At 50.1% G+C, this 12,471-nt stretch overlaps 1 protein-coding gene across 1 annotated transcript; it reads left to right on the forward strand.

Moving 5' to 3' along the window:
* The first annotated feature begins 1,814 nt into the window (after positions 1-1,814).
* Positions 1,815-12,047, forward strand: LOC147689241 (uncharacterized). The gene is made up of 10 exons (XM_086940050.1): positions 1,815-1,962; positions 2,106-3,566; positions 4,340-4,432; positions 4,807-4,911; positions 5,587-5,696; positions 5,863-6,057; positions 7,143-7,305; positions 9,665-9,830; positions 10,359-10,453; positions 11,920-12,047. The coding sequence occupies exons 1-10, from the start codon at positions 1,815-1,817 to the stop codon at positions 12,003-12,005; spliced, it is 2,622 nt and encodes an 873-aa protein (XP_086796176.1). The 3' UTR covers positions 12,006-12,047.
* Positions 12,048-12,471: the final 424 nt, after the last annotated feature.

The raw sequence follows: 12,471 nt of genomic DNA on the forward strand, positions 1-12,471 counted from the left end.
CCTGGAGTGGGAGGGGCTCGGGTGACGGACAGGTTGAGGTGACGGGTGGAGGGAGAGCGACGAGGGGGAAATTCCACTCACCTTGCAGGGCTCCCACCCCCCCCCCCCCTCCCCCCCCTGCCCCTCCCACCTCAGACTGTGTATAAAACCTGCCCGAGCCGAGAACAGGCAGAAGAGGAGCAGCTGGCCTGCCCTCACAGAGACACCCCAGAAATAGGACCGGTCGTCACAGGGCGTCTTTCCAGACCAGACCCTCAAGGAGAGTCCCTCGGACACAGGAAGCCAGACGACCCTCACCAGAGCAGCCGTCACAGAAGAGAGACAGCACCGACCCTCACCAGAGCAGCCCTCAGAGGAGAGACAGCACCGACCCTCACCAGAGCAGCCCTCACAGAGGAGAGACAGAACCGACCCTCACCCGAGCAGCCCTCAGAGGAGAGACAGAACCGACCCTCACCAGAGCAGCCCTTACAGAGGAGAGACCACACCGACCCTCACCAGAGCAGCCCTCAGAGGAGAGACAGAACCGACCCTCACCAGAGCAGCCCTCACAGAGGAGAGACAGCACTGACCCTCACCCAAGGGTCCCTCAAAAAAAACGGAGGCGCGGCCCCGTGACGGAAAACAGAGCTCCCGTCCAACGGTATGTACAAACTTTCTGTCCCTCTGATACTTTCCTCTTGTGAACAACCTGTCCACGCCTGTACCTTTCAGTGTGAACGGCCTGAGCCTGTCCTTGTCTCCCCACACTGCACAGCCTGTCCCTTCACAGTGCTTTACTAATACAGCCTGCCCCGCTCTCACTGTACACCTGTCCCATCTCCAACTGCCCGTCTCTCTGTGGCTCTCACCTCTGGTTCACATGTATCTTCTTAACTCGTCTCACCTCGTGAACTTTCACCAAATTTTAGCTCCTGTTCTCACCTCTAAGCTCCATTTTACCTCCTGCCATAGTCTTAGTTTCACTGCCCACCCCATCATATTCCCTGCACCCCTTGCACTGGTTGTTCTCATTTTACTTCCTGCCCTGCCCCACCTCCCCCGGTTCCTATCTCAATTCTGGATCGAATTTTGCCCACTGTCCCACTCTCATCTGCCTTCAATCTCACTCACTGTCCCACTCTCACGTGTCTCCCATCTCACCCACTGTCCCACTCTCACGTGTGAATCCTTCTCACCTACTGTCCCAATTTCACGTCTTCCACATCACCCACTGCGCCGCTCTCACATGTCTTCCATCTCACTCACTGTCCCACGCTCACGTCCATTCCATCTCACCTACTGTCCGACTCACATGTGTCTTTCATATTACCCACTGTCCCACTTTCACGACTTCCATCTCACTCACTGTTCCACGCTCACATGTCTCTTTCATCTCACCTACTGTCCCAAACACGTGTCTTCCATCTCACCCACTGTCCCACTCTCACATGTGTCTTCCATCTCACCCACTGTCCTACTCTCATACCTTGTTCCCATCTCACCTCTGTCTGATATTAGGCCTCTGCCTCCTGTCTCACCTCCTGTTCCCCATCTAACCTTGTGCACCAATTTAATCTGGGTCTTACCCACCCAGCTACCCGTCTTCCATCTCCTTCTTACCCCCTACTCCTCTCACCCCTGTCCCAATCTCACCTCTTGTTCCCTCTCACCTCCTGTCCCAATCTCACCTCTAGTTCCCTCTCACCTCCTGTTCCAATCTCACCTCTTGTTCCCTCTCACCTCCTGTCCCAATCTCACCTCTTGTTCCCTCTCACCTGTGGCTAATTTCTTATCTTTTGACCTCTCTCCCCTCCCCAGGTCTGCCACTCACCATGGAAGGCTTCGCCTCTGTGTACTACAGTGAACCATCCGTCATGGGCTTCCTCGCCAACGTCATCAGCGCCTTCCTGGTGGCCCTACAGAACTTCTTTTCCTTCCACACCAAAGTGAACGCTGAAGGGGTGGAGAACATCCTGGCAGGTGAGTGTGGCAGCCACAGATCACACTAAGAGTTACAGGTGGCGCTGGGATAACATGCATAGGACACTTGGAGGGAGGGGGTACACACTGCGCACCCACACACAAACACATGTGTTGCTCAATGCCTGTGTTATCTCTTGCAGGGGTCCATCTCATCCTGATTGGAGGACTGACACAGCTCATTGCAGGCTTCCTGTGCTTCCGGAAGTACGATCACCTTGGGAGCACCGCCTTTGTGGCATTCGCCGCCCTCTGGAGCAGCTACGGGGCTACACGTGTCGCCCTGGGCGCGTACCCCACCATCCACAACACCACGCAAACCCTGAACATTTCTAGCAGCCAGACCATCATGGCCGCCTCCCCACTTCCGGTCGCTGAGAGCGCAGTAGCAGGGCTGGTGGCGTACACCGCCGTCGCCTTCATCCTCTCCTTCTGCTCGGCCACCGTTAACTACGTCATGCCCTTCGTGTTTGGGGCCATCACCCTCACGCTGGTCTTCGAGGCGGTGGGGCTCTTCGGACAGTGGGCGCTGGTGGTCTCGGGGACCCTGGAGCTGCTCATCGTGTTGATTGGTTTCTATGGCGCCACTGCCCTGCTCCTGAAGGGCCTGACCCAGAGGTACGTCCTTCCAGGCTTCGGGAACCCCTTGTTCAGCGTCTTGCTTCTGGGCTCGGCCAACAGCACCTCTTCCAGTGGCATCGGGGAAGAGACCAAGAAGAACTCCAAGTACGCGGAGCCCATGGCCTTGGGACACATCGCCGATGCGGTGGCCGCGCTCATCTTTGCCTTTTATTGCTTTGGGTACATGAAGACCTTCTACATTGGCGCCATATGGGTCAGCATCAATGCGCTGTCCCAGCTCTGCGCCAGCTACTACAGTTACTTGAGGGAAGACGTCTACCACACCACCAAGCTTGGGCTCCACAGCCTCTTCTGGCTGCTGATGTCCTGGGAAGAGTTCATCCTCACGGTGCTGCTCACGGGGGACAATGTGGACAAGAGCCGAGCGGGCATGGTGGGGGGCTGGTTCTTTCTGGTCGCCGCTTGCATCCTCTGCCTGATGTCCCTCAACAGAGACCTCCTGGAGGTGCTGCAGAATTCATGCTTCCTCCTCCTCACGGTCTCCACCATCCACCAGATTCCACTCCTGGGATCCCATATCTTCTTCGGAGTGGTCTGCAGTATCTACACCGCCACCTCCCTCTACGCCACTTTTGCCAGCCTCATTAACTCCATCGCTGATAAGTCGCTGATCTCTACTGGACCCCAAGTGATGTCATCGGCTACGCTCCAGGACTTGCTGCTGAGCCTGAAGCGCGTCACCAGCAGGTCTAAGGAGGGCCAGGAGGTCAGCTCCACCAGGTGCCAGCTCCCTGATGCCCTCTTCTTCTTCTGCAATGGCCTGGCATCACTCTCTGCCATCCAGGGGTCCCTCAGTGACCCCACCAGAGCCCAACTCTCCATCCCTTGGGTGCTGATCCCTGGCGCTCTCTTCCAGTTGTACGTCTGCAGGATCGTGGTCCAGAGAGGGCGAAGATTTGGGTCGGTCCTACCATTCTTTTACGCTGCTGTATGGGCCACATGGACGTGGCTACGACTCGCAGGTAATTTATGATCTCTTAATCTTTACAATGTGTAAAATGTATCCAGAAAAGTCCTAGGGATCCAGTGTCATGAAGCTTCTGAGTGGTTTAGATCCTCAGGCATACCAGTAGGGGCAGTGGGGGGATGTATATTTCTGGTTATTGGTTTCATTTGGAGCAGCCACGCATGCAGGTAGTTTCTTGATGACATCACATGCAGTTCTTTGTCTGTCTGGGGGGCCCGTGCGACCTGATGAAGTACCTGGGAAGGGTCATATGTGATGGCTGCCAGGTGGGGGGCAAAGGGTTGAAGAGGAGGTGGCCACTAGGAGGGGACTAATGACTTATGGAACCATTAATGGGTCTGGATAAACTATTGATAAGCTATTGTTGATAATCCAGGTGTGGGAAGAACTAAAAAGCATGAATATCATTGTTCAAATAACTGGTCATTTCTTGTACCCGGGGGCATATTTACCAGAATTTAATTTTCGCTTGTCTTCTGACTCATGCGAGAAAACACCTTATACTGGGATAAGGGGCTCAGGGAAGTGTATCAACAAATCGGGGCGCACCTGTTCAGGGTGGGGAGGAAGATACAGTTTTGCACATCATCAAAAGTCAACATCCAGCCCCATGATTTGCTGTTAGATGATAGAGGTGTTGACAGTATATGGTCCTCTCCATCGCTTGTCTCTGCTCCTGGCCCTCTCCTGCCTTTGAAGGAAGAGCTCCTTCCTGTGTTCTGTTTCATCCATGACTAACCCTCTGCCCCCCTCCTCTTCCCTCTCCAGGTCCCCTGCTGAATATCCACGTCGCCAGTTATGGTGCATTCACTGTTGGTGCCGTCACCTTCCTGGTCATCAATGTCTTCCTGATATCCTTGGGTAAGTCTCTCCAGATACCGAGGTCCAGTCATCCCTCTGTTGAATCCTTGCGGCCCAGGTGGCCTAGAGCGTCTGACCTTGCCATTCTGCCATATGAACCTTATAAAGATTGATTCAAGATGTTTAATCACTCTCTCTTCTAAGAGAAGAGGTATAGCCCGGAACAGGTACAACACCTTGGGAAACATAGTAATTTTTAAAACGTTCCGGCTGCAGTGGGTACGGGCCGGAGTCTGTCCCTCGATGGTCCATATGGACAGTTCCGGGGCACCGTAGGGTCCTCATCTAAAGACTTAAACAACTGCGAACCCCGCTGACCTCTGAAATATGTCATTTCCGGCCTCTGACGCCATCTTGTTCTGCTTGTTCCACAGTCGCCTATGCCAACGTGGTGCTGGTGCTGCTCGCACTGCTGATGGAGGCGGTGATGGTCTGTTTCCTGCTCTTCACCTTGGAATGCCTGCCCCTCGCGCTCGAGAGTAAGTGGACGCCTTGACTATGGTTTCCTCTTGTGTGTTAATGCATGTCAGGGATCTCTAAAGGGTTAATAAACAGGCAATATCGATCAAGTGCCATCCCGATTCCACCTGCCATGTGGTGGGGACTAAAGGGGAGTGGTCTGTAGAAAGGACTGGAGTGTGCCCGACAAGCCTTGCTTCTGAAGGGCTGTGGGGGTTGAACAGAGTCAGTTACGTGTCAGACTCTGCTAGAGTTGTCTCTACAACGCAAGGGGGGCTGGAATGGAGTCAGTCACAAACCTGACATGTGTCTAGTTCTCTACCAGACCTCCACGTGTCTTAGTTTCTGTACCTGTCTCTCCACTGACTGCTGCCTTAACATCACCTACTTATAATACAAAGAGTTGGGGTGGGCCCGATAACACTAGGAACCAGGATAATTAAGTATAAACCAAGATAGGAGTTCCTGTACCAGTTTAAATGTTTTACGACACTTAATTTCGTACAGACAGAAAATGAGTAAAAAGTAATCTGTCTTATGTTTTTATTTTATTGCCTTGGGTGGCATTTCCCTTCTTGAAATCCCTCCTGAAGGGAACCCGTCTTGGTTTAACATTAACTTGATCAGCACACTTGTCTCTTTTGTTGAATTTATGAACATTATGTCTAATTTTCCCCTCTTTGTGTTACTTTCAGTCACTATATTGTCCGTCTTCAGTGTCGTCTGTATCTACGGAGCGGCGGCATCTCTTGGAAACTGCATTTTCAGCAAGGACCTAATTCCCATGGGACCCTCTTTCTTCAAGGTACAGTGATAAGTACACATGAAATATGTTACGATCACTATTCTTTCCGATATGTCTTTCAAATATAAGTCCATCTCTGTCCTCTAACTCTGTGATGTGCATGTGCTGCTCAAAGGCAGCTGTAGGTGGCGCTGTCTCACTCCTTGTCTGCTCTCTGTCTTTTTAGGAAACGAAGTCCGAGGAGAAAGTTGAGGCGTTCGACTCCTGCGTGTGCCCCGATTCCTATCGCACCGGCAGTCTAAGGACCATCGCCGCCCTGCTGGACCAGGGTGGGGTGTGCGGGGTCCCCACAGACACGGTCTACGCCCTGGCGGCCTCCTGCAAACACCCCGAGGCCATCCAGAAGATTTACACCATCAAGGTGAGCACCAAGGGGCGGACTTCCGGCGGAATTTACCGAGTCCGAGACAGATGCTCTGTCATTGAAGAATAAGGGGCACCTTTTACCAGAACAGTTAGAAATCACCCTGTGGGCGGAGACATTGTCATGGAAACGTCAGGGTGAAACCATTCTGCAGGGGTGTGATTACCATGGTGATACCAGCCTGGAGTATGTATATATAGAGATATTGTCATGGAGACGTCAGGGTAAAACCATTCTGCAGGTGCGGGGTTACCATGGTAATATCTGCATAGAAAGTTCCAGTGTCAAAACGTAGTTAATTATTGGAAGCAGCCAGGGTACTTGTTATCAGATCATCCTGTGCAGAGAGTGCTGGATGGGGTGATAAGGGAGCCGAGGGCTCAGCCCACACATGGCCTCAGGAGAAAATCCTGCTTCGGGGCCAGAAGTGACCAATTAGAATCTATCACATGCTCAAGAAAGATGCTAATGCCCCAGAGCACACAGTGAGTCTGCGTTCTTAGACTCACTAACCTTCTCTAAGGGAGCCGTGGGCTCCAGCCCACACATGGCCTCAGGAGAAAATCCTGCTTCGGGGCCAGAAGTGACCAATTAGAATCTATCACATGCACAAGAAAGATGCTAATGCCCCAGAGCACGCAGTGAGTCTGCGTTCTCAGACACACTAACCTTCTCTAAGGAAGCCGAGGGCTCCAATCCACACATGGCCTCAGGAGAAAATCCTGCTTCGGGGCCAGAAGTGACCAATTAGAATCTATCACATGCACAAGAAAGATGCTAATGCCCCAGAGCACACAGTGAGTCTGCGTTCTCAGACTCACTAACCTTCTCTGCAGGTGCCATTGCACTGACTTCTGTGGCCAGTGTCTGTCCGCTGTAGGTCATTAAAAGGTCCTACAGGCTTTTAACTTATACAATCTCTTGGCTAGCACTAGAGACATTTAGTTTATTTTCAGAGGTGGTGTGACTGGGTCTAAGCTCATTTTTAGGTATCACGTGACCCTGCACAGAATGTCTGAAGGTCATGACCTCCCTCTTCTCTCTAAACCAATCATTTCTCCCCTCTCTTCCATCCTCTGCAGGACCGACCCCTGGAGAAGCCCATCTGTATCTGCATCTCCCACCTGGACCAGCTGCGGGCCGTGAGACCCCCCTTCAGCCCCCTGCTGTGGGACTTCATGGGGAGCGTCTACCCTGGGGGTGTCAGCTGCATTGTCCAGAAGGGGGAGTGGCTGAAGAGGATGGGTGAGTGTGACCTCTTCTGCATGGTCTGTTTCCTTCTACAAAAAGGGGTGGGCTGGGGAGGGTAGAGGGGTGAGGGCTACACATGCCAGAAGTTGTGCCTGGGGACATTCAGGGATGGGCCCACTTCATATAAGTGCTGCTTGTCTAGATCATGCTTCATTCACCCCGCAACCCCAATGTGTACCGACCCACATCTCAGGCAGGTCTTACACCCACCTGTCACTCCATTCACCCCCCAATGTCTATAGACTCCCATCTGTTGTAGGTATTGTTTGAATGTATTACACTCCATTCATGCCCCAATGTCTACAGACCCCTTCTCATGTACTAATTGCATGCACATATCAAAGTCCAGTCACCCCTTTAATGTGGATAGACCCCATCTCATGCAGGTATTACATGTACATTCACCCCCAATGCGTACATACCACCCCCTTCTCATGTACCCATTGCATGTACATATCAGGGTCCAGTCACCCCTTTAATGTGTGCAGACCCGTCTCATGCAGGTATTACATGCACATTCACCCCCAATGCGTACATACCAACCCCTTCTCATGTACCCATTGCATGTACATATCAGGGTCCAGTCACCCCTTTAATGTGTACAGACCCCTGTCATGCAGGTATTGCATGCACATTCACCCTCCGGATGTCTACAGACTCCCAGCTCATGTAACTGTTGCATGTCCATATTAGGGTCCAGTGACCCCCATTCTGTGTACAGACCCCTATCGCATGTAGCTATTGCATATACATATCAGGGTACAGTCACCCCATTAATGTGTACAGATTCTAATCTCATGCCGGTATTACATGCACATTCACCCCAAAACCCCACAGACCCCCATCTCATGTACCCATTGCATGTACATATCAGGGTCCAGTGACCCCCCATTCTGTGTACAGGCCCCTAACTCATGCAGCTGTTGGTTGTTTAGACCACACTCCTTACACGGTTCTTAAATAAGTATTTGCTTTAACTTCTGGTTTTCTTGTAAGGTCTCAGGCTCTTCAGTTCATCAGCTGGATCTGTGCAGCTCTGTATAAACACAAATACATATATTGCATAGTGTCCTTTGTTTCAAGTAACCATCATTCCACATTTATGCAGCAATATATCGATGCTGAGTCGTTTCCTGTTTTGTGTGTGTAGCTTCTTAGATGCTGTTTTACTTTGCATTCTGGTATTTGTAGTCCAGCATTTGAAATGAAAATCAAACTGAATCAGAACTCAGTTGAAAACATGATGGGACAGATTCCTTCTCTTCCATGAGACAACACAGGGGCTCTTGTCTGTTTGGACTGGAGTTCCAGCTCTAAATCTAAATGTGGCCATGCCAGTGCCAGGCCAGGCAGGCGCAGTGGCGTAACGCATAATGATGGCGCCCCTGCAGAGTGTAAGGAGGAGCCCCTTAGTCTCCCATATCTCACAGATATTCATTGGCTATTGGCTAAATGGGCCCACCTAAAGCTTTTGGGGTCTCTGATGTCTTTGGGGCCGCCTGCGCCGCAGAGGCTCCGGGGGCCTGTGTCAGTCCCCTGGCCCGGCGGCCTTACATCAGTGAATAGTACAGCAGGAGGCGCGATGGAAGCCAAGCTACGGCCTGGCCCTCCCTGGCCCAAACCACCAATGGGAGAAACAACAGAGAGTGCCCACGCTTGGGGTGTGGCAGGGTCTGGAAGAGGTCTCTTGTGGCTTAATAATAACCACTTTTCTGTCGTAATAGTGACATTGCAATAACAAGCATTGGCACCATCAATAGGTCTGACATTAATGAACTAATGCAAGCAAGCTGCATTTGTGATTTTACTTTTCTCCATTTATTACCACTTTAAAGCGAGCCCTATTGACTTTACCAGAGCATGCCTGCTTTAAACAGTTGGACTGTGCACCATTATATATTGTGTGTCTGAGAGTGTATGTATGTGTGTTTGTGTAAACATATAAATATATGTGACTCTTGCACAGGTCCTGACTAAAACATTTAATAAACTCTGCAGCAATTACAAATCAAAACAAAGAAGCGTTGTTTTTTGTATTCTGTGCATGCATGAGACACATAATTTATTGTGTGATGAGTCAATGCACTTTGCTGTTGTAAAATAGTCCTTAATGCAGACAGGCTGATACACTAAACAGCACCTCTTAGGCACTTCTAGGCATGAGGCTCCGCCCCTCCAAGGCACTGACATTATGGTGAAAATGCTGCTTTAGTTGTTAGGTCTACATCTGGTGGAATTGCTATAGAGCACCTCAGTTAAGGATGCAGAGTAAATAAATACAGTCAAACACAAATGCTCACTCCCTCACACCTGGCATGTTGCTGATTAATTTTGTTATTTTCTCCTCCTGCAGGAGTCGGACCAGCTTATGACATTGTGGGCACCAAAGACTCCATCATGATCCGAGTGCCGGACCACACTATCTCTGCCCACCTGACCGACATGACCGGCCCTCTGGCCATCACCTCCGCCAATCCCAGCGGGGAGTGTGATAGCACCCACCATGACATGGTCATCTCGTGAGTACACACTCAGAACAGGGGTTGGATTCAGGAAAAGGGTATGAGTGGACCTTCTGCGGATGTGATGGTACCTGGGGTTCGAGAGTTACTAGATGGCTGCTAGGGGCTGAGGGCAGGGGCAAGGGTTGTTGAGGGGCGTGAGCTGAAGATTCTGAAAGGTTAAAGGAAAAGTGTAGGAGTATTGATGGGTGATGTGCTACTTTGAATGAGTTCTGTTTTTATAAGGATTGGGCTAGCGTTGAGCGTTACTAGGTGTCTTCTGAATGGTGGGTGGTTTACTGGTTCTACTGAAAGGTGAAGGGAGGGGTAACCGTGTTTGTGATATCACAACCATATGTAAGGGTGTTTGAGATGCTTGGCATAAGCCTGTATGTGGGCGCATTAAAAACAGGTGTGTTTGACCAGTTGAGGTTGAGGTCAGGTAGATGTTTGCCAGCCTGCGGCTTCCCCTCAATCCCCAGCACCTGAGCCTTTGTCGATGATTACTTTAAATTAGTGATTTTGTATTTCCTCTCTGTGTTCCAGGCGTCTACGACACAAGCTGGAGGGGGTGCTGTGTGATGGCGACTCCTACGAGATGGTGGGCTCCACGGTGGTGAACTGTTTGAGGATAGACGAAGGTGGGTCTCAACCAATGCTTGTTTCTGTTTCATCTCTACCCCTGCTATTCCCAAAGTAGACTCAGGAGCATCCATGGATGTGAACAGAGTGCTCTGCTCCCCACCACCCCTCCCCACCCAACAAACACCTGCCATGAGATTTGGGAAACACCTGTCCTGGTCCAGTGCATTCCTGGTCTCCAAGGCAGACAGGCCTACAAAGCCCACAATGAAGGGACAGCTGAAGCATGAAAGGGGCCAGAATGAATGCGTAACTAAAAGATGCACTTTATCGAGCCCCTGAGGAAAACTCCAAGCACTTGGTCTAAGTTTGCAGGGATGCCACCTGAGGTTTCCTACCTGTGCCGACTCCTGACCCCACTTTCAAATTAACAAGCCTTTCTCTGTATTATTAGTCTGCACCATTGGTGTAAAATGTTGCATAATTTGTTTCACAAAACTTTGCAAAAATGACATGAACGGTTGGAAAGTGAGGATATATATGGCTATCTCTTCTTTCTCCATTTATATACTGATCAGACGTATGAGGATAAAAAAAATAAAAAGAATAAATTACATGAACGGTGTAAAATGTGGTTGCATGAAAATCTCATGGTAGTTAGTACATACTGCACATTAAAAAGTCCCGTTAGATACTGCCAGAAGTCTTAGACAAAAATGTTTCTTACGGAGACATTTTATGCTCAAAGCCGTCTGCACTGATGAAGAAATGATGCAAATTTCCTAACGAAAATTTCGCAAATTTAGGAATCGGGATTAAAAATTCACCCAGACTTAGTCAGCACATGGACCCAGAGCCTCCCTCAGTGAGACAAAATCCCTCAAGGTGGGATCTTTATATTCCCCCAACTCATCGTTCTTTCTCGGGGACAATCCCACCCTGCCGGAGTTACGCGATACTGAAGGTTCTTACTCTGATCCCATCTGAAAATAGAGACGTCGGAATCGCAGATTTATGAAATATTGACGTACACAAATATACACAAATGTCTCTTTAAAGAGCATTCGACCTGTTAAAAGTTCCTACTTCCAGTGAGACTCACATCCTAATCATAGGAATACAGAGTTAACTTACTATTCCATCTCCTATATGAGTTTATTGGCCAAGTGCATGATAGTGAGTTTACTGCTGGTCGACATTTTTGTAGGGAGACAGTTTTGTGTGGAAGATATTTTGGCCGTGGAAGTTTTCGAGTCTGTGTTTTAGCAGTTTGTTGTTTCCATGATATCCCACCCTGCCCAAGCCATTCAATGTCTCCTTGAGGGCGCAGACCCCATGCTTTCTCCTGTCAGTATATGCCATGTGAGAGGGCGGCCCCACCTGTACTCCTTCACCCATTGGTTCCTGAGGGGCCAATCCCCACTGTGCTCATTATGCTTGTCTCCTCCCCTCCCTCTGCTGCTCACAGACCTCAGCCCTGTCGAAGCTCTCTCAATCTCATGCTGTTGTGCTTCTTCCTTTCCAGGGATCCTGAGCATCGTGAGGGAGGGCTGCGTCCCCACCACCCACATCATGCAGACGTTCGAGCGCGTGAAGAACGCGCAGGTGTGAGGCTAACACGTGCTACGACCAGTCTTGTTCTACTGACCACAGCAGCATCTGCACAAGACCTGAGCCAGCTGTCATTTGCACTTATTAACCAGGAATGGAAGCATCACAATCTGAGGCCGTATATCCGCGTCGAGCCTGGGCCGAAAGGAAGACATTACCAGAACAGACTTACAGACTGCAGTGGAGTCGGACATTCTTACAGACAGCTCACAATACTTTTTTGTCATCATACTTCATTTGGATTGATAGGCAGATGTTTTCTACCCTTCACTCTCCAACAAGGCATTGACCTGAAAGTCAGTGTTTGATGATGTGTACAGCGACAGATCCTCGATTCCACGCCCCTTAGGATGCACGGGCACAGATCCAATGTATATATACTGTTGCATTCTGTTTGCGTTCTTTGCTTGAATATTATATTTTACCCTCTGTCCTTTTAATTTAATTTTAATGTAATGCTGATACT

Source organism: Lissotriton vulgaris, chromosome 10 (assembly GCF_964263255.1).
Source record: "Lissotriton vulgaris chromosome 10, aLisVul1.2, whole genome shotgun sequence".
NCBI lineage: Eukaryota > Metazoa > Chordata > Amphibia > Caudata > Salamandridae > Lissotriton > Lissotriton vulgaris.

Coding starts and splice junctions, on each gene's coding strand:
- LOC147689241 (XM_086940050.1), top strand. CDS start 1,815: ATGGAAGGCTTCGCCTCTGTGTACTACAGTGAACCATCCGTCATGGGC. Junction 3,567..4,339: donor GACGTGGCTACGACTCGCAG/GTAATTTATGAT, acceptor TTCCCTCTCCAG/GTCCCCTGCTGAATATCCAC. Junction 10,454..11,919: donor CTGTTTGAGGATAGACGAAG/GTGGGTCTCAAC, acceptor CTTCCTTTCCAG/GGATCCTGAGCATCGTGAGG.